We start from the raw sequence: 25,245 nt of genomic DNA, 5'->3' as shown, positions 1-25,245 counted from the left end.
CACCAAAAAAAGTGAGAAGATAAATGATACATCAAAGACAGGATTTTCTGTTGCCGAGTCTCAGAGACGTAGCAGGCGGGTAACACCATTAGCATAATAATGCTGCAGATGTTAAGTAGATCTCTGAAACCTAAACCACTGTGCCTTTGACAACATCAACCGACATCATTCTAAATCATTCATACAAAAGAAAACATCAAACCCAAGTTTAAACGTTGTTTTTAATTTAGCATAAGCTTGTTAGACAATGTTTAGACACATACCATTCAAGTATTGTACCAAAGGGAAATGAGCACTGTTTCCACATGCATGTGGCAGCATTAAAGGGGAACACTACCTAAATTAAGAATTCCAATTTGTTATGTCCATGTCCTAGGAAAGTTCAATCAATATTTGTGAACATGTGCTACATGTGCCGGTGGGACCGGCCCGTCCTGGGAACGGTAAGGATTGCGGGTGGATTACGTGTATAGAGCAACGGCTTACACATTGTCCCATATAGCAGCCTAAAATCTAATATTTTATCTAACTATTCTGTCTAACTGTTCTTAACTACTTTTTAATGTTTAATTTAATGGGCCTCTAAGTGTCATCTAGAACATCTTCCAATTCATTTTTTTTTTACAAAGCAGTTCCACACTTTATACTAAATTTGAGTTTTAGCACTCTAGTTTTTGGATTTACGTTCATGTCTACTGTTTTAGACCATAGGAGTAACATGTATGAATTTCAAAAAATGGGCGTAGTTCCCCTTTAGGTGTAATACTTTTGCTTAAAGGATAATTCCGGTGTATGACTCGTCATTTGTAACCATACTTTTTTAGGTTCGGCCACCATTTCAGTCAGGTATTGTAATTTTGTACTCACCAAAGTTATCAGGGAAGACATTGCTCCAGTACCAACAGAGGCTGACGGGTTAAGAAACGAGCAGTCGGATGTGTGATCACACAAGTTGTAAACACGGCAACGGTTGTACAACAGGCGGTAAAACTAAAGGTCAATACAGCCGCCGTAAGAGTCCAAACGCCTCGTTGCACAGGGAAACTGTATGGTAGGTCAACGTTGAGCTGGGAAGCTGCTCTGTAGCCTGCGACCGGCAGTTTTACAACAGACAATTTAGGTAAACACATTTTTTTATTTCATTTTTTTAAAGCGTATTTTCTTTTGGCATTATAGGCCTTTATTTGATAGGACAGCTGAAGAGATGGAAGGGGAGAGAGAGGGGGAATGACGCGCAGCAAAGGGCCGCAGGTCAGAAAATGAAAAAAAAAAATGAACTGGTGCAGCGAGGACTCAGCCTCTGTACATGGGGCGCACGCTCTACCAGGTGAGCTACCCAGGTGCCCCACAATTTTATTATTTATTATATATTTTTTTAAATAAGTCCAGCTATCCAGGGTATTTGTTTAAAACCTGTATGATCATCTGAGTGTTTGTGTTTCTTATCTCATCAGACTTGTGTTTTTAGTAACACCACCATGTTCCCAGATCCTGTGGAGTACGTGTCACCATAAGTGACGGCCAAAAGATCCACTTTTTAATAAATGGGACTTCTCCTTTAACACCACGGGAAAATAAAATGGCATACACCGTGCCTTGTACAGTCTCATCTAAAAACATCCAACACCGTTGCAGAGTCCTCTTTACAAAAGGGAACACGTTTCATTAGTACAGTAACGGTTCTAATTAGTAGCACAGTACGTACATTCATAAGTATTAATATTCAGTGCATGGATAATACCTGTACACATGTAGTGTAAGCAAATGAAATGCATGAGTCCATGTCCATCAAAGGTCTCTTTAGTTTAGTGATGACGCCTCAGACGTTGAGCGGATCAGCTCGTGAGACTCTACGCCACCTCTATAGTAACCATTGGGGCGTTGAGTTGTGGCTCCAGCAGCGATGAATCTCACATGAATTCAGAGTTTTACATTTCTGACGTGACATTGAGCTTTCCACGTTTGATGTAGGACTCTGGTTGACAGCAGGATGTTTTAAACGCTTTAGAACTTAAGTTGTGAGAAGGAAAAGAACAAGGGGAAATAAACCTCAGGTGTGCCTCAGGGAAACACAAAACATGAACTTTACGTTTCCTCTGTGATGAAAGGATAAGGTGAGAGCTAAGTGAAGATGGAGGAGGAGAAAAAAAATTCTATTCCATTACCTTCGCCAGTGCTCGGTTTATTGAAAATCCATGAAAGCTATGTTCATATTTGGCTCCTTGCATGGCCTCCACCTATTGTTCAACACACTGTGGAAAATATCTACTTGGATTTGTCTGCGAGACAAGCCCGCCAATGCTAAGTTCACTATGAAGTTCACAATATTCCACAGAGTACCAGTGAACGCGTCTCATACCAGCTCCGATTCATCATACTCCTGTTGTTGTATTTCTAAAGTAAAAGCCAAATGACAATGCATGTTCATATCATTAAAGGTGGTTAAAAGAGTTTTTAGAAGCCTCTCAGGTTAAAGACATCTAATCAACTGGATCAACTGAAGACACGATAATCACCAAAACTGGAGATGTGAGGATCCCACCCAACAGGCATGACATGTTGTTTTCGTGCATCCTCATGTCTTGATGATAGAATATTATTATATTACTTTGCACTAAACTCCAAATATTCACCAAATATTAGCATGAAAACAAGTGTTGATGAGACCAGGTTTACGTGATTTAGCGTCCTGGCTGATATCAGAGATACTATACATCAGCGCCTGTTTATTGTATTACAGACGTATGCTATGTATTGTCATACACCCTCTTTAATCAAATCATAATGTATATTACTGAAAATGTGCACTCATTGGTGTCTTTCTTAGGTAGGTTCCCCCCGTCGATACACAGCTGATAGCAGTCGTTTATAGAGCTTTATTTTTGATCCATTACTGGCGTTTCCAGCTAATGTGAGCTGCGTTAAAACCCTGTGCGCTCATTTCTTTCATCTAGCTGATGGACGGCAGCGAATAATGAAACAGATATCTGGCATTTACAGTACTTGGGCAAGATAAAACTCTAAAATGTGGGACCAAGAAGTTTCTTTTCCTCAAAATAAATCTGTAATAATTACAGGATTTCTACAGTGCAAATATAGATTCTGTAGAGTAAAAACGTTTGTTTCCCAAATGATTTTTTTTTTTTTTTTTTTTGTGCAGCCAGTCTGTACTACCATGATTCTCCTCAATCACGGCATGGTTAGCTCTTGGAAGAAACTAATTTTCCATAACCAAAAATCGTTTTTGCAACAGCTGCAACAAAACAGGAAATATTAAATCTTTTTTTTTCCTTTTTTCTTTTCTTTTTAAGAGAGCACAGATTCAATTTTGAGACACAATAGAAGGTACCGCACATTCACATTGTGGGAGATGAGAGATAGGCTGGCTAAGAGCTAATAAAGTGATGCTAATGTGCTTTGTGATGCGGTGGAAGTCCCCAGCTTTCAGCTGGAAACAGATGGGATCGCTCCCACAGGATCAAATAAAATACGTCCATCTCTGACTCTGCAGAGCATGGCAGATTCAACAAAGCCTGCCTCTCAAAGGCGTGCTGTCCGTGGGCACTCACACACACTCTCACACACACACACACTCTCACACACACACACACACACACACACACACACACACACACACACACACACACACACACACACACACACACACAAGTCCTTTGCGTAAAATAAATGTGGCAGAGCACACGCCGCAATGATGAGGTTGAATCGAGGCATATCAATCGTGACACAGACAGGACGAGGAACCAGATCAAAACAATCACTCACGACTAATCAGTGGCGGCCAACTGCTGGGAAGGTGATGACGCACAAGCCTCAACATTCACAGCATCCTATGAGCTGACAGTACCACTGGTAAACAGCACGTCTTACCTTCCTCATTCCACAGGCTAAATCATAACATGTCAAGCTCCGTAACGGTGGCAAGACCTTCACATCCTACAGTACGTGTTTATTCAAATCCCTTGAATATATGGTAACGGTTGATTCAAGGCTAAGCTGGGTAGACATCTATAAATACCCATCACCTTGCCATATATGTTTCATATCACACTGTCAGTGGGAGCTGCCATACCAGAAGAATATTCTCTAAACCCTCGCCGCTTGTCCTAGTACCTGCTGCCGCCCCTTCCTTCAGTCTACGGAAGCCCTTGCCTCCAGAGATAACCGCTGCAGAGATCACCCTGTCCCTGCGTCCCCCATCCCTCTCGCAAGGACGTCCCCGGACCCACATTTCTGGGTCATCGCTGAGCTCATAGATGGATCCATCTTCCACGCTGTGCTCCAAGGACTCCAGGGAGGAGTCCGAGGCCTCGTCGCCCAGCGCTGTCAACGGCCGCCCGGGCAGTCCCGACGTAGAGCGCAGCTTGTACTGCAGCAGGACGCCGCGTCCTTTGCCTCGTCCCTCTCCCTGGTAGGACTGTTGCAGGGATTCCTGGGAGGAGGTGTCGCTGCGGTCCTCGCCTCCGAAGGCCGAGTCTGGGCCATCCACGACAGAATCCCTCTTCAGCAGTTCAGGGGACAGAGTGCTGGTGGTGGCCACCAGGAAGTCCACGGGCCCACAGTGGGCATTTAGAGAGATCATTCCCTTTCCTGTAGGAGGCAGGCACACAGACATTTAGATGTCACCCAGAGGGACACGTCATTGTCACTTACATCACTTAAAAGGAGATTATTATGCAAGTCGCACTTTGAATTGTGTGAACTGAAAATGACTTGATCCCTGTATCATTCTGTATTTATTTCAAATTCTGCTGCTGTTAACATTAATAGCGGTAGCTAAAGTTTGTGTGTTTCAACCCTGTCTCCCAGAAAATGACGTTCCCACACAACAAAACTGCATTGTCAATTACGTTTCGAGAGAAACGTATTGTCCCGCGACCGGCGCACGCGATGAACTGGTTGCTGTTCAAAACTATTGAACTGCTTTGGGCAGGTTCAGAAAAAGATTATGGCTGGGTTAAAATAAGTACATTTGTTACATAATTGAAAGTTATGTACGTGAGTTAAGTATGTTACGTAAAACAAGTCAACGTTGACTTTTGGTTTCACACGGAACACCAACAGCAGTCGCATGGGTCCAAGTCCTCCATACGCAGACTTTGATTAGAAACGTTTTTGTAATATGTCAAAGACAAACCTAATCCACGACAAAATACGTTTCCCTCAAAACGTAATTGAGAATGCAGTTTTGTTGTATGGGAATGTAATTTCTAGGACACAGATTGTGTTTACATAGTATTTAAAAAATCTTGGAATAAGATGGTCATGAATAGGGTTGGGTACCGAAATGCGGTGCCAATAGGGCATTGGTTCCGATGTAAATGGTAGTAACGAGACCGAATAAAAACAAAAATTTCGGTGCCTCATTTCGGTGCGATTTCTTTTTCAGAAGCATCGCTGCATGGGATGCTACGTTACTGTTAGCTAGTAGCTGGATTAAACACAATGGTTAAAATGCTGACAGTTTACGTTAAGCAGTGTAAAGTGTGACTGTATTTCCCTGTAGAAAAACAACACAGACGGTGCATTTACTTGAAACTCGCCGTTTGTCGTTTACCAGCAATTTACAGGTGAAATAAGTCATTGTTATTACATTATTAATCAATCATTTAATTTTGACCATATGGCCTTAGCAATAAACAAGCCGTTCTTTAATGTCATTTTGTGCTCCTTTTTTTTATATTTTATATTATATACATTATATATATATATTATATATATTTCGGTTCAGGCACTGGCACTGTTTTAAAAGTATTGTTTTAGCACCGCTATTGGAAAAAACCCAAACGATACCCAACCCTAGTCATGAAGTAATGTTTGTGCAAGTGGGAAACGACCTCATTCACTTGGCATAATTAACAAAACGCTGGCAGGCAGTTTTTAAATTACCGTGCAACAATGTGTGTGTGTGTGTGTGTGTGTGTGTGTGTGTGTGTGTGTGTGTATATATATATATATATATATATATATATATATATATATATATATATATATATACACACACACACCGCGTATACTGTATGATTTGTGTGTGGCCTGTCTGCACTGATTCCCAGAGCCATCAGAAAAAGATTTTCTATCATGAAGAAAAAAAAACGTTCTTTCTTTTTGACCTTTGAAGAGGCTGTTGCCTCTGAGCCGCCTACCGTCTGATCCATACCTGTTATTTTGGGGATGCCCTCCAGTTTGGGAACTGGAAGAGTGATAATTAAGCCTTGGGCAGTGCCCACCCACAACAGCCCCTGGCAAATTAGCAGACTCGTGACTCGCAAGCTCTTTTGACCTGCAATATAGAAAACATTGACAGACAATTGATTTGAGTTTTCTTCACAAACCGCTGTTATAGAATGACAGAAAGCTCAAAACTACAACAAATTGCAGGCTCTTTTGAAATAATAACAATAGATAACTCCCTGTTGTGACTGGATGGTCTATCTTTTAAAGAGTGAATTATGAACTCCCATTGATTTTTTATTTTCATCACTAGTTCTTCCAAAACGCTGTATTTTGCAAGCTGTTCAGTCCTAGCATGATGACAAAAAGTAAAAAATACTTTGATTGTTGGTTATCAGTGTTAGCTTTGGGTAAGGTTTAAGCTCTGTGATCAATCTGTATTTGACAAGCTTAACACATGCACAGCACAGCCACCTAGGGCTTTGGGTTTATTATAATAAAATTGGATTTGTCTACTTGCTACTGACCCAGTTGAAAGAAAAACTCATAGAAGCACAAAGTAGGAAACCAGAAACTGTGAAGTCGGTGTTGTATGTCTCTGCTTGAGATCTGAGTGCTTTTGAAATATTGAGCTTAAACGTTTTCTCCTCCTACTGTAATAGCAATTGGATATATACAGGGAAGTTAGCTTTTTTTGGATAGATTGAACAGATAGACATCCTAAAGGTGCTCTAAATACAGACATCATAATCCTATCATTTTAGTAGATTAGATCACACCTCTGCTCAGGCCTGTGTGGGCATGTTCAGTCAGTAGGTGTCTGACATCTTCCTAACCTTTTTGTTAATTTTTTTTTGCTGGAACTGCTATGGCAGAGCAACTTACAACTTAAAAATGTAAACAATAAACATATCCAACTTCAACCTGAGAACAAGCCTAATCATCCAGAACAATTGATTGCTATTCAGGGTGTGTTTTTCAGAGACAGAACCAAACAATAAAATAGTCAAAACAATTTTTTCACTTTTATGTAAAAGGTTTGTCTGGTAAGACATAACAGAGAGTAACGGTTTTTAATAAAATAAAATAGCCATGTTATTAGACTTTGTTTTAGAAATAATTACTAGTAGTAGTTATTAAAAAAGGTTCTGATATTAGATCCTTAAATGTGGCTTGGACAGGAAGACACTTTAACAACATTCCTTCAGGTTACATGTTTAGATTTTTAGAAAGATTATCAGAAAGACTTGCACTGTCAATTCCTTTTTTAAAGTTTTGACTTTCAGGTCATTAATTCAATTTCAGAGAGTGCATCTACCTCATCATACTTGCACATTGGGAGTCTATGACTCATCTTTCAAACAAAGCACTAAATGGGTGTCTTTGAGTGGCATTCACTTTAACAGTGACTTATTTAAAAAAGTACATGTATTAACACACATTTGTGTGAACATAATTACAATAAGAGGCTGAGCTACTGGTATCAATGTTTGCAGGTTTCTTTGTCTATTCTGGTCCGTAGCTAATCAGATCTGTAAGATACAGTATAGCAAGTTGGTATTGGTGATTATTGTACTCCTCCGTTAATGTGACAAATTAAGTAATTTAGGGTGATTTTCTGATTTGTTGATAATCCTTGGGGTGAGCTTAGCCAGTGATTTACTTTGGATAAAGGTACATTTTATTCATCCTGCGATGGAGCATGATGCAAGCGGCACGTCGGGAAGTTTTTCATTGCGGAACTGTTTTTGTAGCACCGCATTAGTGACGGGGAACGGGTAATTGCACACTCTTATTATACATGCACATCCTTTGTTTTCACTTAACAAAGAGTGAAAAACACTGTTTGTTGTGGATTTATTTTTGCATTTCTTCTGTGGTCCCTCAGCGCGTGGCTCCCATTGTGGCCTAGTTATCTATAGAACCATTTACCATAATATCCATGGCAACCGTAATTGAATTACACCAGCACTCATGTGATCGCAACTCTCATTTACATGGGTAGCTGTATTTAACTGTTTGTTCTGTGTCATGCTCAGATTATGACGATTTGCTACTAGTGGCTCAACAGAGTCATTCATTATTTAATTCCACTGTGCGGGGATGAATCATCCACAGTACGGAGCCGATGCTGTGGGTAGAAGAGGAAGTGGAGACAGAGCAGTGCAGCACACTCAGCAAACAGAGAGCAGACGCCTTCAGGTGGAGACCTTGGAGGGTCACAGCAGTTGGTCAGTCGATGTCAAAAGAAGAAGAAGAAACATGTCTGCCACCTGCTCACATCGCCCAAGAGTCTATTTGTACTGTGGTAAGAGGGTTTGAGTGAGAGAGTGCTGCTCGTGAACACCCACTCTCGGGTAAGCATGAAATCTGAAGTTGGAAGATGTGGGCGCCAGGCATTGTCTTTTTAGAATAGTGATAAAAAGGGATAATGACAAAGGCACTTGAGATTAAGGAGGTATAGCTTAACCTCGAGCAATCTTGCAACTCAAATTTTTTTTTTCATTAATGCACAGTTTCTCCAGTGTGTAGTGGGTTTATCATGGAAGCCGGTATTTGCCTTGAAAAGACGATGTCTCCAAAGATAAATGTTTCCCTGTGATATGTCACTGAGGACTTTATTTTAGAATATTATTTCTTCACCCTAAGGATAGAACTATTAAAGGCATTAGTAGAGAAGAGATCAGCACTTTCCCTCTGCCTCAGAAAACTTCTGTTGTTTACTGCAACTGGAATTCCCTATTGAGTATAAATCACATTAAGGGGAAAGGATTAGGGGGTATATCATTACTGCATGTCCTAGCATAAGTCAAGGAGAAACCTGGGGGAGCAGAGACCCGTTGATAGAGGGAAACTATCAGTATTTCATGTGCAGTATCTGTGCTTGTCGAGTGTCGGGGGATCCTCTTTTCTCTTGTGAGCTCGACAAATCACAAGTTAATTCAAAGATCCTCTTCCTTTTGTGGACCCTGAAGACATGAGCCGAGCAACTCATATTCCTTTCACCCTGTAACTTCCCCCAGGGCCGAGCCTTGAGGCCGTCTGCTGCATATTTCAAGTGGAAGCACAGGTGCCGGGTGAAAATGACCTCTGGGTCACCGGTTTTCTCTGGATACCACAGCCACAGGAGTCTCCTCTTGCAAAAAAAAAAAAAAAAAAAAAGAGAAAGGAACTTTGATCTAAAAGAGAAAAAGTTTGTTTTTGTTCTTTGCTCTTTGCTCTTTACTCCAACTCACCAGAGAAAACCTAGTTGTGCTACCATAGCTTTAAGTATTGCTCTAAATACATCAATCACAGTCTGGTGTGACTCATCGAAAAGGACGAAATTGCCTAAATCCAAATGCATTTATACCACTCCCTGAAGCTCAAGATGATCTTAACATGTACTAAATGAGCTGAGGGCCCACATAACACACCCTGAACATGTTTGAGGTAAGCTGGCATTGAGTCACATGTACTCAAATATCACCATTAGACAGTTTTGGGTATGCTTTGTTGCTATCTAATTTGTTTGCCATAGTTCTTTCTTCAAAAAAAAAAAAAAACACCCACACTGGCTGATAAATATTTCATCCATCATGAAGGAAGGCACACAGGAAGTAATAAGCCATCTGTGGCATCCTAAACGGACTGCAGAGAGAAGTAAAACGGGCTGTGAGAGGATTTTAAAGCAGAGCGGATGAGATGAAACGGGGAGTGGGAAGGAGAAAGTGGGACAAAAAGAAAAAGAAAATATTAACTCAAAAGGGAGGAAAGTGGAGAGGTACATGCAGAGAAAAAGAGGTAAAATGGGCACGATACCACTGAAGCATTAAAGACAAGAGCGTTTCCATGGGAACCCTTAGTATGAAAATCTTTAAAGCTGCCATTTTACTGCTCCTTCATGACTTTATTTTCTTTTTTATTAATCCCTAGCTCTCACCCCGTGACTCTATTATGGCTCTGTGAAGGCCTGAGAAGGATACTTATTCAGGTCAGTCCCCAGAGTGCAAGACCCAAGGAGCGACTTGGACATGACAAGAATACCATTTTCTGGGGAGGAGAGCATCGTCAGTGTTCATTTGGTGCTCTCTGATGTGACACGTACAAATTACATTACATTTTGTGGTAGAATTTTGAAACAATAAATTGCCACAAAGAAAAACAGTTGTAGGTTGTTGTTTGTTTTGTTTTTTAAACACAAAAAGACAAGTGTTTCAGCTGCTCCGCGGGCTGGAGGTTGACCTCATGTATATGGAGGTCGAGAGTGATGTGTGTGTGTGTGTGTGTGTGTGTGTACCAGTGTTTAGCAGCGTGGAGCGTGTTGAGATGTTGATTTCCTGCAGAAGCTCCAGTGTTTCGGTATGAAAGAGACGGATGGAGGAACCCTCGGAGAACGCCATCCACACCCCTCCACCGGCACACGCCATGTGTGCCACGCTGATCATCGGGTCAGGGTGGACTTCAAACGTCTATAATGGAAACAATAATACTGTTATAGCTTACTTATTTTCCTTTTTTATTTCTGTGTCATGCCAAACAGCTGGCCCCATCCCACATGGGATTACAAGACACCGTTAACAAAAACATTCATTGCCCGGTAATACAAAATCTAATAATTATATCATAAAAAAAATAAAAAAATAAGACTTACCACACTATAATGTACTTCTATATTCTTTTAAATAACATTTGAGATAACAAATACACTAATATTAACTGTTAGGGTGAAAGCAGGAAATTTGGGACACTGTTTTTTTAAATTCTCAAGACTACTTTAAGTGTCAACCCTTTCCCATCAAAAGTAAAGTGTATTGTGAAAATTTTTTGATGATAAGTCAAACTTATTTTTTTTTGGTGTAATACCCTTATTGTTTAAGCTGCATTACTCTTATGACCTAATAGAGAAAATCATCATTCCCCATAGAGTGTTCATTCATATCAAAACATAAAACGCTAACTGCCGTGATTACATCATGACATGATGGGGTGAGTAGACGCTCGGTGAATTCAGTTGTTGCTTTTACACTTGCTTCTCTGTGAATAAAGTTTAACTGTGCCTCCTAATTTTGTAATTTACAGAGTCACTTACACACGGGACTTAATATTTGCATCATTCCCCTGGCTTCTATCTTTTGAAGAGCACAATGGAAAAGGAGACTTTCAGGCACACAGTCTTAATGAGTAGCTTGAAATAAATGCAATGAGCCTTATCATGGCAACACATGGCGCCCTGCGGTCCAAGGCGTGACAAGGGTTGGTTTGGGCATCATCTTGGAACTCATATCACTCTCAGTGCATAAAGTGCAAGAGGCTGGGCAATTAGTCAGTGAGAGCGGGTGAGAAAAGATGGGAATGCACGCCCCCACCGGCGGACAGGGATTACCACCTGTTTGTGTGCCCTTGCCAGTGGGTCCTCCTTTGTTTGAAATTAGGGAAAAAGGAGAGAAGCCTTTGATGTGTTTTCTCTTTTAATTGACTCCTCAGCAGTGGGCGCCTGCTCCGCCAGGGAAACAGATATGCAATGCATCTCTTGGCTTTTCAAGTGCAGCCATCAAGAACTTAGATATCCGTAATAAAAAGGCACATTACACCTTCAATAACCCATTGCAATTCAAATACGTTGACAAGTTTGTAAAGGAAAACACAGTCATACTGTGCGGTATACGCTGAATGATTATCACTCATCATTAATTATGACTATAATTAATCGTTATCAAGCGTGGTGGCCCTAAAAGGAAATTCCAGCGAATCAGTGGCTGACACGCTGTAATTGTTGGATAACATCTTGCTTACCATATGTTTGAAACCACCTGGAAGGCACTCTGGGAAGCTAAATGTATATTAGGCTGGGCTACACAGGAATCTCAACAAGTGCCTGAAAATGCATTTAGATCAGTGATTTAAAAGCTACAGTGCGTAGTTTCTGTCGCCCTGGTGAGGTGTTCTGAGTGATGACAACAACACTGTCGGTGCATCCACATGACGCAAGCCTTCAGTGGTCACGCACCACCCCCAACCCTCCTCCACACAGTTGCTGCTGGAAAATCGGCCGGCTTTCACCCTTCTGTTGCACGACTAAAACAACTTTTGAACGTACACAAAACAAGTTCCTTCGAGGCTATTTTGCAGAGGCAACGTGACTCCGCTCGGCACATGACGATTGTGATTGGTTTAAAGAAACGCCAATAAACCAGAGCACGTTTTTCTCCCATCCCGAATGCTGTGTGGACTAGCCAGACCCTCCTCCGCGGTGCTGTAGAGGAAGGTCTGGCATAGCGATACAAAGTAGCATATAACCCGTCAAATCAAGGAGGACACGGAGGACTGAAAAAAAAAAACATGGACTCTTCAGAAGAGGTAATTATCTTGTAATTTTTATGTCCTCTTTGTCTCCAAAGCTGATTGTTGATCGTTGCTGTTGTCCTTTCTCAAGGGTGACATAAAACATAAAAAAAAATAATGCCGGACTACACCGTTTTGTAAACATAGCCATACTACGAAATACAGAAATTCTGTGGAGCTGACAGTCTTAATTAGCTTTGTGTCAACTCATTTGGCAATGGCTTTAATGTAACGGACGTTCATTAATACAAAATAGTCGCTCACTATAGCTTTAACATTTGTAAGTAGAGATGCACCGATAGACCGACCGGTGACCGGAATTGGCCGGTTTCCACGTGCTCGGCCATAACCGGCAGGTCAGTCTGACATATGCCGATTTCATGCCGGTCAACGCTACAATTAATTGACAACATAAGTTATACGAGTTACGGTTCTCAAGGACGCACACACACACGGACGCGACAGCACAGTGTCTCTTTTTCCTTTCTCTCAACTTTTCCGCCGTGCGTACCCGCTCGCGGTGTGAAGCGCGTGTCCGCGCTATTCTCGCACATGTAGGGAACCCCGTGAATTAACCTGCAACATGTCAGCTGTTTGGAAATTCTTCAGCGTGTGTGCAGAAGATAGCAAGTTTGCAATATGCAACACCTGCAAGGAAAAAGTAGGGCGTGGAGGGACAACACCAAAAAACAAAATCAGATTTCTTTTGTTGGATATTGGATGTGAAACAAGGAACATTGCACTTTAGATGTGTGTGAATTTCCCACACCAGGAGTAATTTATATAGTTCTATTTTATAGTGATCCATTATCTGTTTGAAAAATGTTCTATGTTCTGCGCAAAATGTTCTATTAAAGAAAAGATAGAAAAATAAATATTTGTGTGTGCTGTAAAGTGGTTAGAAAAAATTAAATCGGAATCGGCTAAAATCGGTATCGGCTGGCCTAACTCAAAGAAAATCAGAATCGGCCTAGAAAGTTGTAATTGGTGCATCTCTATTTGTAAGAAAATAGATAATAGATAATAGATATTTTACACAAATATCAATTCACATGTCAATATTGCCGAATAGAATTCTCCACATGTTTTATCCCGGAGATAGGCCAAACATGTTAAACGCTTGTAGCTCTGTGTCAAATACCGGATAAGTACAAGCTGTACTGTGCAACGGTTGCCCCCATCCAACGACCTGGTATTAGTCTGCTGAACCCAGCGCTGCTTACAGAGATGAGGTGGTCGGTGAAGCTTGACAGTAGTAATGCGCCCTTTACACTTAACTCGGCAGTGTCACACTAACAGCAGCATCCCTCCACCAGCAATGGGAAATAACAGCAGAGCTAAAGACACAAACACTACAGCTGCTCTGAACAGCTCATTAGTCCTTCATTACGGCAGGTGACAAGGTGTCTTTGTCCTTTCCCGAGCGCTAAGCCCACGTCTCGTCTCGGACTTATGGCGAGGGAGTGGAGCGGACGTGTGAGTGATAGGAGACAGCAGGTAGAAAAAGAAATAAGTAATGGGAGGAGGAAGGAACAAGGCCTGCCATGTAGTATTTATCAAGGCCTGCATGTCCTACTTTGTTGAAGTTTGGTAACGACTCAGACCTTGACAGAGTGATGGATTTTGTGAAGTTCTGAAATAATGCTGAGATTAACATTTAGAAACTCAAACAAAGCTGAGATGTGCCTAAAACCATGACACAAATGTTGGTCGGTTTGAACTGAAGTGATTTGTAAAAGCGTGTAAAAAAATCGATTCCGACCGACGGTCCCCTCTCAATCTCCCCCTTTACTGTCTATCTTCTACTGTAATAAAAAAGCTAAAAAAAGCCCAAAAAATAATCTCTATAAAAATGTATCTGTCAAACTAGGCACTACATTACTGTCAGATTCAGATCAGCCCCAACTGAGCAACAAAATAAATATATATTTTGATTGGTTTAGGTTTTCTTCATTTCCTCCCATAATTAAGTTGTTTAAAAATCCAAGGGAATCCTGCCATGAATCCTGCAGCTACCGAGCCCCTTCAGTTGGCCTGATGGGAATGTAAATAGGGTTTGTCACTTTGCAATTTTACTTTTTTGAACCCAGTCTGTTTTTTTGGTTGGAGTAAATCTGTTTAAATTGATATTCACCTTTTTTTTTGCATGTCAGAAAGTGGTGTCCTCTTTCACGAGGACACGGATGACCATCCTCCACATGCTGCGGAGCGGGGGAGGGTCTGGCTAGTCCACATAGCATTCCGGGATGGGAGAAAAACGTGCTCTGGTTTATTGGCGTTTCTTTAAACCAATCACAATCGTCATGGGCGGCGCTGAGCTGCGCACGGAGCCATTGTAAAATAGCCTCGGGTAAGAACTTGTTTTGGTGGAATGTGTATGTTAAAAAGTTGCTTTAGTCGTGCGAGAGAACAGACAGAGAGTCTAGCTAGCTTTCTGGATTTACCCTGCAGAGATCTGAGGAGCAGTTAACCATAGTCCTCAGAAATCCACCGGAGTTTAAAATTCCAACACAAAGAAAGGAGAAGGAAATTGACATCTGTGAAAAAACATTTTTTTTTCAACAGCTTTTTGGGCTGCGGGATGTTTTTTTGTTGCGGTAAATCTTTTGGCCACTGGGATGTATTTAGAGCAAGACTGACTTGCTCTAAATACATCCGTGGGACAAATTAGAGCTACCATTAGCGAGGATCTCAACAACTATTGGATGGCTTGCCATGAAATATGGTACCAACATTCAGGATTAAATGTAATAAACTTTGGTCAATCCCTGACTTTTCATCTTGTACCATCATTAGGTAAAAGTGGTTTTGTCCAACACTTTTCTTTATGACCAAATACTTACAAATCTTTATCTGTCTCTTTCCTCGCAGCGATTCTATTGCTGAGGTTTTGTCAGCCCCATTATTTCCATGTATCCCCACTGAATAGGAGTGTACATATCCAAATAGTACAAATCTCAGAGTACACACCCGCACATTTATAAGTGGTAATGATCCTTTGGGCTTCTGTTGCAGGCGATTTCAACCACATATTAAGTATGTTTACCCAAAAAAAAAGAAAAAAAAAGAAAAGTGGGTTATATGTAAATAACACTGTGTCATCAAAGCATTGACACTGAAGATTTAAAAAGAGACTAAATCAAGCAGTAGGTTGCAACGATCTGCACGGTCAAACGAGACGGGCTACGGTGTCCAGCAAAGTCGCGGATGAATGATTTAAAAGTGCAGCAAATCTGACAAAGTGATGAACATCCGCCGGGGGAAAACAACCCTCTAGCTTTGCTACAGGTGCCAAAGTACTGCTTCTCCAGATCCTGGAAATGCACCGCAGCCCTCTTGAGTACATATTAGTGAGGAAGACAAGGTTAGCAAAGAAGTAACCAGAGCTGACCTGTTAGGCTCTGTGGGAGATACAGTGAACCAGAACTGTGCCTCCACTGCGTGGCCATTCAGCTGATTAAGCCGGTGTCTCTGGAGGATTGGGCTAGAGAAAGGAGGTGAAGGAATAAAAAGGAGACATCCCTTGCTCAGTTCTCTCCCGATTATAAGGATCCGGAGGCAGACTCAGTAAGTAGCTGGGTGTGTATTGAATGTTCACATTTGGCAGCTGCTTCTTATTTCTTGCAACTTATAAGAGAAAAAAAATGTGTACATGTACTTTGTCCTTTACATGATTTAACAATTGTTTTGCTACTTCGCTGAATGTTGTTAATCTGCTTATTTTGTATTTGGCATGAGGTCAACCTCCTCTGTTTTTTTTTCCTGGAAATAGAGCTCATTTACATTGAAAATAGAAAAATATGACGTGGGTGATAAGGCATTCATTTTGTTTAATATTTGTGTTTTAGTTTGTCTGGTTGTTCAAATTCGCTATACATATGTGTACATATATGTCAATTTGTTTGATTAGCACACATGCTCCTTTTTCAACAAAAGCTCTTCTACCCATTTACACCGCTACGCACACTCCCATTAACATTACCGAGAAGAGTTTGTTTTCTGTCATTCATTATTGTCTACTACAGCCCGGAGAAGCACTTCCCCCCCTACTGTACGGCTCTAATGACACACCGTGCGGATGAACCCCTTGGAGGATGACTACACAGAAATGGAAAGCATGACAGAGACAACACCCAGGATGATTCTGTGGAGATAATGCCCGTACATTCACGTACCATAACTCAGAGCTCCAGCTAAATGAAGCTTATTTGTGTGTGAGAGCTCTAACAAAACATTGTATGAATCTACAAAGAGTGGGATTCGTTGTCCATGCAGCAGCACCAGGCAGTACATCTTGATGACATCGCAGATTACAATGCTGGCTCTCTAAGGCTGTGTGCATACATCTTTATCAGAAAATGAAAAGAGAGGAATATTTCCTCAAATGCAAAAACAACTGAACAAACAAATTAAGCACCTTGTCTCGCAGTTTCACTTCTCAATTCATCTGTTTAGGTCTTCAAACCATTGTTTTAGGGAAGACTGAGAATATTCATCAGCAGGTATGGAAGAAATATAACAGATTTTCTTGAAGCTCATTATTTAACTGGTTAGACAATTCAAAAAGAGCTTTTAAATTGGTTAATATTATAATCTTGATAGGGATGTTTTTTGCAAACTACAATACAAGCCTTTTTTGCTCTATAACAACTATTTAAATGTGAGGACATTATATTTAACCTGTATTTATATATCTGTTTTCAATGTTTCACGTTTCCATCCAGTTACAGTTATTTCAGGCAAAAAAAGTCTTATTTAAAAACGAATGAAACAAATTTCCCGACCAGCGCTCATCTGTGCGCCCATGGGCAATAACGCAGCATTTCATTGTTATTTTAACGCCTGCTTCACCTCGTGGAGTTTTGGTGGCATGGTGCTCATGCCATATATGATCTGCTCGCGCACTTTCACTTCACACATGAGCAGGTCAGTTTCTTCGCCTGAAAATCTCTCCTTCCTGCTTAGCAAATCCGACATCATATTAGTAATGTACCAAGGTACAAACGAGCCTGGCTTTTAAAGGGAATGGGAGATGACACTCTGATTGGTTTATTGCATGTTACGCCCATAACACACCTATGATTAATTAAGACACCCATGCTTGGTGCATGGACCCTTTTTTCCGCTGTTAAATTAGCAGAAGTGGATTCATACACGCCCTAAACACACCTTAGATCGTTAAAATAGGGCCCATATTCTTTAAATATTAAATAAGACATTCAGTACACCTCTAAATAATGTTTTCCCTTACAGACTTCAGGACAATGGTGCCAAAAAGGGTGACCATACACCATTATAATAATCAGATGAGCCTATGTTAATTAAGCATTTGAGCAGTGCTGAATTGATCAAGGAGCAATAGTATAGGTCTCTTCACATTGCAATTAGCCCCAGGCTAAGGGGGCTGTTAGCTCCAGGCTAAGGGGGCTGTTAGCTCCAGGCTAAGAAAGCGTTTACACTGGCACATTCCAAGCAGGCTATCTTTAGCCCTAGGCATAGTGGCACTGCTCCCCACAAACCTCGGGGCTATCACCTGAAAATCGACTGGAAAAGTTGCTAGTGTGAAATGGAATTTGCGTCACGTTTGTCGTCACATCATCGGTATTAGTTTAGGCATTCTCCGTTCACATGCTTCAAACGGTTAGCATCTGAGTCAACGTTACTAACGTGATACAGATATGGGTGACGTACTCCAGCCTGCCAGTAACTAGCCTGGGAAAACCCTGACGAACTTCCGGCAAATTTGAGATTTGCTCTGCAAGTTAGTCTGGCCAAGAGCCCATTCAAGCCCATTTCCAATTTCTCCAAATCAAGGCACCAATCACAACCGTTGAGGCGGGCTTTACACGATGACGATAGCGCAGCGACAGCAAGTAGCTTCTTGTTTACATTCAACATGACGGCCACCGAACCACCGAACCTGTTGATGCCGCGGTCGCTGCTACGTCACCCGGATCGTTGGTCTGATTGGTTGAACGACTATCCAATTGCGCCCAGAGGCATTTGAGCGGCGTCCGTTGGTGACCCCCCTTTAGAAATGTGCTGTGAATGACGCTTGCCCAGACCCACTCTCAGTTACAACCGAGAAGGGTCAGGTGTCAACCAGTCTAGCTTTCAACTCATGTCAGGCTAATTCAAATTCTCAATCTAGCTAAAAGCAAAGTGCAGTGCCTTGTTTTCCCATAGAGGAGATGATTCAAAGTGTCAGCGTGAAGGCTTCTCACAGAAAAAGCCCTGCTAATGGTGACAATTTTAACCTTGCTGATTGCTGTTAAAGAGTAGTCAGTCACGCGTCATTCTAGCAAACATGAGTCACGTGCTCCAAAGAACATTCAACCCCGGGCTAGTAGAAGTGCAGTGTGAATTTTATGGCCCTGGGCTTAAGTAAACCCGTGGCTAACAATGTGTGTGTGAAAAGGGGCTAAGGATAGCCCTGGGCTAAGAATATGCAGAGCGAAGAGCCCTGTACATGTATCAACAATCACTTCAGCTGTTCTGTTCATTCTGTTCCCCTTTGAGGAGGAATTACTATTTAAATAATGCATAATTCTGACAATTTGCTCAGATGGAAGCAGTTTTTCTTTGATGAAAATTGTTTTTTTTTGTTTGGTTTTTTTAAAGCAAGGATTAGGTCATTTACCTGAGTGGTGAGGCTGGAGATGTCCATGACTGTGACAGAGTTCCCACAGCTTGCCCACACTGAGTCGTCTAACACTAACAGTGTCCGCACTGGTTCCGAGCCCAGGCTCACACATCTCCGGGAGTCTGGGTCCCAAAAATCATCTGGAGTAAAAAAAAAATAAAAACACAGCTCAAAACTACAACCAAGATATCACAAGGATGTGAAGAAACCCTTAAAATGATTATCACTGGTAGCCTACAAGTTGTATTAATAAAGTCTGAACACATGCCCCCCCTTCTATTTGTACACTGTCACATTGAGCGAGGCAATTAACTTCGATTTTTGCAACTTTACACAGCAAGTAAGATTGGTGTTTGCTTTCAAAATTCTCTTAAAGCTATTTAACATTGTTGAGCAAATACTGGCGCAGAGGGCTCACAGTGGAGGCTTGTTTTCTTTCACTGGCATGAAAAGACAGCCATGTGACAGAGTGTGAACAGGTTGACCAAATAAAGACTGTAACTTCCATTTGAATCGCCACACACTGTGCAGCACAATGTTTGCACCTTTGCCACCCACATGCTAATAAGTGGTGGTGTACACTTTAATCTACTTTCCACTTCTCTCCCTCTCTCCCTCTCTCTCTCTTTGCTTCATCAGTATGAAAATGAAGCAGACCTTTTTCCTTTGAGTCCAGAAGCACATTACAAAGTGAATTACATAAGCATTTCCTTTGCTATGCGTTAATGAAGCAAAATTAGAGAACGGAGTGCACCCAGCCATTTAATTATCATTTTGAGTTGTTTATTTCTGCCTTTCATTGCAGAATAGCTTAACAATGCCTTCTGACTTCTACAGTTAATTGCTTGGCATGTTATAAAGGTCATTTTTCCACCTTTTTAAAATTCACTCTTGTAAATGTCCATCCGGACCCCTGCGCTAAGCCACACAACCGCGTCTCCCTCTTTAACGCAGCGGGGGACCAGGCTTCTTCGTACCAAAAACTTAAATATTAAATTGTCATTCGACATTATGTCTTATGTGCATATCTCGCTGATGAAAGCTGCATTACATTATTCACTAAGGAACAATGTGTTGGGTGTATCCATATGTTTTTGATAAAAGTCTCGACTGAAGCTTTGGCATTTCCTGGCTGCTTCAGACTTGTTTTTAGACCGTAGAATGCTAGTCAAGGGCATAAATCTTCAACAGATGTGCAGAATACACAAACATCATGGCATCCTCCAGAGCTTTCCTCCTGCCCTTTTTTATTTATTTATTTTTAACAAAGAATGAATGGTAATATTTAATCGGCATGCAGCAGCTTGGTGTAATTAATCATCCTTTCTGCTTGGGAGGAGAGAGGAGCACAGGAGGAAAGGAACCACGCTGACATACCGTGGCCAGGTAAGAAGAACCCGGTGATAGAGCTATTGTGCTCCCGTTGTCTGTGAACATTGCAAACCACTGCTGAGTTGGTGTTAAGCTCCCATGGCCATGTGCAATGCCTGACTAAACATGGCATGCCATCTACCACATAGTGAAGTGTTATTTTCATACTTACAGTGGGTATGAAAATCAGTAGGAATGGGGGAGTACAGCGTCAAGAGATTATTTATTTTTTCGAGTGTTTTCTTTTGGCATTTTAGGCCTTTATTTTTGATAGGAGAGCTGGGGCATGAAAGTGGAGATAGAAAGAGAGAAGGGGGGAATGACAGGAAAGGGCCGCAGGTCGGAATCGAACCCACGGCCGTTGCGTCAAGGGACTAAGCCTCTGCAAGTGTGTGCCCACTCTACCAGCTGAGCTATCCAGGCGCCCAAGGGGAAAGTGATCCCAAGGCAATCGTTTGAAAGACGGTCTAGCATTAATATGGTTTCACATCTACTCTTGTTCTGAAAATGGGTTAACTGGAAAGTGTATCCCACATGACACACAATACTTATATAATACTTATTTATTAGCCACATGACTAAAAACTATTTCGTTTTTAACACAAAAGATGTTTACTAAATAGCTGTATCATGAATTTATAATGCATGAAATCAATAAAACTCATTTTTACTAATTATTTCACAGTAGGGAAAAAAACAATTTTTGATGAAGCCCCATTAAAATTAACAATAAAAAAATATTGTCGGTCCATTTCCCTTGTCACATTTCATTAAGAGACAAAAGCTCCGATACCTATCTGCAAAAGCAAAAATAGATATGAAACATCGGATAACCTCATATCTATGAATAACCAAAAAAATGATTAAAAAATGTAATTTAGTGTGTAATGAATGCACGCGGTTTGTCTCATTGTGTTTGTATGACATTGGTAGAATTCACTCACAATAACAAGGCTCATTTACTGTAACTACAACACATACAAGTTTATAAAAAATAGCATTTAGAAAATGTGGTCAATTTAAATATATTTTGTCTTTATTACTGAGTTTTGAATCTGGAATTTTTATTTATTCTGGGATGGTTTACTGAGAGGAAGCCTCTCTTTTGCAGGAACACCCTGATCACATTCACACAGTTCCACATTCATACCTGGAAGCTGCCCAGTACAACCACAGCCTGATGTGCTGGCCACTGAGCAGCTGCACTGGAGCGGTTGGGGTTAAGGGCCTTGCTCAAGGGCACCTCAGTGGTGGAAATGAGGGAGGGACCGATTTTTTGCGACTTCACGGTCACAAGCTCACTTCTCTAACCTTCAGGCCACCACTGACACTGCGTTTGTTTTGGCCTCATTTTTCCAAAAAAGCACCAGTGACAATTCAACGTTCTCATTGTCATATCTATTTCTACTCCAGCCACCAGTCTGAAAACAAAGCAATCTTTGAAGCACCTTACCGTTGTCACTTCTTCCATACACCATCATGGTCCCGTTCCGCAGGCCTGCAAACAGGAAGCGAGAGGAGTGCTTCAGGCACAGCACAGGGCAGCCCTCTGGGTTATGGAGGGTCAATAGGCATTGGGCTGCAGTGTCCACGCTGCCATAGACCAGTATGCTGGAAGAACAAAAGCAGCACAAGCCAAGGTGATAAATGAGTGTCGTTTAAAATGACAGAGTGTCTCGTTTTCATGCAGTTTGATTTAACCGTGCACTCTGGAGCAAAGCATTGTGCATGTGCAACCACTCTGTCTTTCTTCATGTTTGAAACACCATCTCAACTTTGCTGCGTCTTATTGTCATCTTCAGAATGACAAATGCACATTGCTGTTTGTTTCTCTGCCTGAGAAGAAAATGTTAAGCAGCATTGGAGCTGACAGTCTTCCAGTGTGCTAAAATGCTGAAATTGTGTTTCTTTATTTTACTGTGTCTGTTTTCCTTGGATAGACACTTACATTAAAAAGAGAATGAGTCAGCATTAAAAAAAAAAACTGCTAACGTGATATAGGCCCTTATACAAACTACTGTAATTGAAAATTACAGAAAGCTGGAGGGGTGGTGGCTTGGTGGGAGACCACACGCATATATTTTGGGACCACCCAAAGGTATCAGAATACTGGCAAAATGTACAAAAAAAAATTAAAAAAATGTCTCTGTATAGATCTACCTCTTGAACCATCACACTTTGTGCTAGGGGTACTGCCAGCTGATCTCGAAGACAACAGTCAAACATATTTGCTGTGAAGAAGGTAATCACAGCCTCCAACAGTTACACAATGGAGGGAAAAAATCCAAGACGTTTACAACATGGAGCATACAACAGCAACTGAAAGCGGATGCATTCCTAAATAAATGGTCATCCATTGCCCTGCATTTTCATCTGATATGAATGAAATGCATAATTTATTCTTTATTCTTATTTATTTATTTTTTCCCTATATGGATTGGTGCATGCACATTTGTGCACACTTTTATGTTGTGTGTGTTTTCACTTTCTTTTTGTTTCTTAATATTATATATTCTTTTTATTTATATTTTATTTATTTTAATGCAATGGTCATCTACAATGTGAAAATGACTATTATTTACCAAATGTAGTAGGTTTATAGGTGATATTGCTGATATTACCTCACATGTATTATGGTTAGGATGAAAGATATCTATGGACTGTTATTCTTTCTGTAGACTTACCCATGGCACCTTACGGTATCATTAAAAAGGTTTTTTTTTTGTGACATACTGTATGACTGGCCTTGTATGATAAAACAAAAGAAGAAAATTACAGAAAAGTGGTCATATAATGTCAAAATCTGAAACTTAAGAATGAAAAAAATAAATAATAAGCAATGTATTCACACTAACTGTGACAGGAGACTGAGATTAAACATATCCTCTGCTTTACACAGAGGGGATCCGAAGGTTTATTGGATTTGAAAATGAAACTGTAATCTCAGCAGCAGTGGCAATATTGATGCTGTGTTGGGGGTATCAAGTCTGATTTCTTGCTTTGATGAAATATTGACAAGCAAATCTATACTGTTAGAGATCTCAGGGGACCGTAACAAAGGATAATACAGGATATCATTTTACAGACACAACATGTGAGGCATACTGTGTTCTACCTATATTTTTGTGCTTTTTCTTTTTCTTTTGATTATTTCCAATAAATCAAATGTCATAATCGGACCTCATTCTATAATCATCAAATAAAAGCGTGTTTCTCTTTCTTCTCCTGTGTCTGTAGCTTTCGGTGTAGCTTTCAGTCTCTCACCGTCCATCGTCTAATCCGACACAAATGTTGGCGCCGATCCCCGACGTGGCCTTGTGAACTCCAGCCTCCACTTCCTCAGTGGGAGAAGGTTCTGGCACGTAATCCAGACATCGGACTGCAGAGCCTACCTGCAGGCTCTTTACAGTCCTTGGCGTGGGCCTGTTGAGGGAAAATATCTCGATATGCCCATGCGAACCTTCTCCCCCAGCCACCTATATAGGGAAGAAAAAAAAAAAACCCTGGTTGGAAAAGGTCTAGACCCCGTGTTAAGCTGTACCAATGGACTGAATCATAATGCCTAGGGTAATAAACTATTCTGCTGAAACAGAAGGAAAAAAAAGAGATAGAAAGAGCAGATAGCAAAACCAGGCCAGCCTCCCTTAGATAGTGCGTTCTCTGTCTTAATCAAATTGTGGAGGCCAGAGGATAATGTGTCTTTGGTTAAACATTCTCTACCTGTCAGCAATTTAGGTTTCAAAAAAAGTTCAAATCAATTATCCTTTCAGACCTTGTCATCTGTAGTCCTCCCTCGCTTTTTTTTTTTTTTTTTTTTTTTTTTTTTTTAAATATCACTTCGAATTTTAAACACATTATGTAATGGATTCACAATGTCATCGTTGGAACATCAAACAATTCTTATAACTCTGCGATCTTTTCATCAGCGAAGAACAGAGAGGCTTCTCAAAGGCTCTGAGTTGCTTATCAATGAGGCGGTTTTTTTTTCTTTTTCTTTTTTTTGGAGTTTACAAGATCAAGTGACTGATCTTATGCTAGAGTCAGTTCACGATCAAATGAAAATAATATGATTTTAAACTAATTGAACTCAACAATTGACATGAACAAGTCTACGGTCACGCTGAAAACTTGACGACGCTTTTTGTCAGTGCCAACGAATAAGTAAACATACAAAAAGCATACAAACAGAGCTTTCTGAAAGCTGGGAGCTTTCGGTGGCTCAATTTGGAGCATGTTTCAACTGATAAGACACAATCTGCAGGTGTCTGTCCCTTTTTTAAAAGGGGGGACTTCTTTGGTAGCATTTCTTTCTAACAAACAAGAAAGCCACCATTGATGTTATCGAAAAAGGTCCACAAATCATACCAAGCTTTCCAAGGCGTTTCACACATGGCGGAAGCTGAGTGTCTGCCTCAATAGAGCCTTGATTTATTATGTACCACATTTATATTGGCCTTTGTGTAAGCCTGTCAAAGCCTATGCTGAGAAAACGAAGACGGAAGGAGACCTCCAACCTACCTCTGGTGCAATTTCAATTAAGGTGGCATTGCTCCCATTCCCAAACAATTAAAGTGTCGCGGTGGGTTTTCAATATGATTTCACTCATTACTCCTGTGTAGGAGGTCTGTCTAGGTGGTTTGTCCAGACAAAAAATACAATGTCCTTCTTGGAAAAGAAGCGTGGCTGCTTGCTGCTAGACACCAAGGATTTATTCC

The 25,245-nt window shown here is 40.9% G+C and overlaps 1 protein-coding gene across 3 annotated transcripts in view; it reads right to left on the bottom strand.

Annotated features, from left to right (window-relative positions):
• Positions 1-202: 202 nt before the first annotated feature.
• The window catches only part of arhgef10la (Rho guanine nucleotide exchange factor (GEF) 10-like a), a 129,985-nt gene continuing 104,942 nt past the window's right edge, over positions 203-25,245 (bottom strand). For all 3 annotated transcript variants that reach the window (XM_028576213.1, XM_028576215.1, XM_028576214.1), the window contains 6 exons: positions 23,795-24,006; positions 21,984-22,141; positions 19,157-19,299; positions 10,472-10,643; positions 6,179-6,301; positions 203-4,608 (listed from right to left, as the gene is read on the bottom strand). In XM_028576213.1, the coding sequence (XP_028432014.1) occupies positions 4,064-4,608; positions 6,179-6,301; positions 10,472-10,643; positions 19,157-19,299; positions 21,984-22,141; positions 23,795-24,006 (1,353 nt within the window). In that variant the 3' untranslated portion in view covers positions 203-4,063. The remainder of the gene's footprint in view (positions 4,609-6,178; positions 6,302-10,471; positions 10,644-19,156; positions 19,300-21,983; positions 22,142-23,794; positions 24,007-25,245) is intronic.

The sequence above is a fragment of the Perca flavescens genome, chromosome 4, assembly GCF_004354835.1.
Source record: "Perca flavescens isolate YP-PL-M2 chromosome 4, PFLA_1.0, whole genome shotgun sequence".
Lineage (NCBI taxonomy): Eukaryota > Metazoa > Chordata > Actinopteri > Perciformes > Percidae > Perca > Perca flavescens.
Note: the sequence above shows the minus strand (reverse complement) of the source record. Positions and strands in the feature narration are given on the sequence as shown.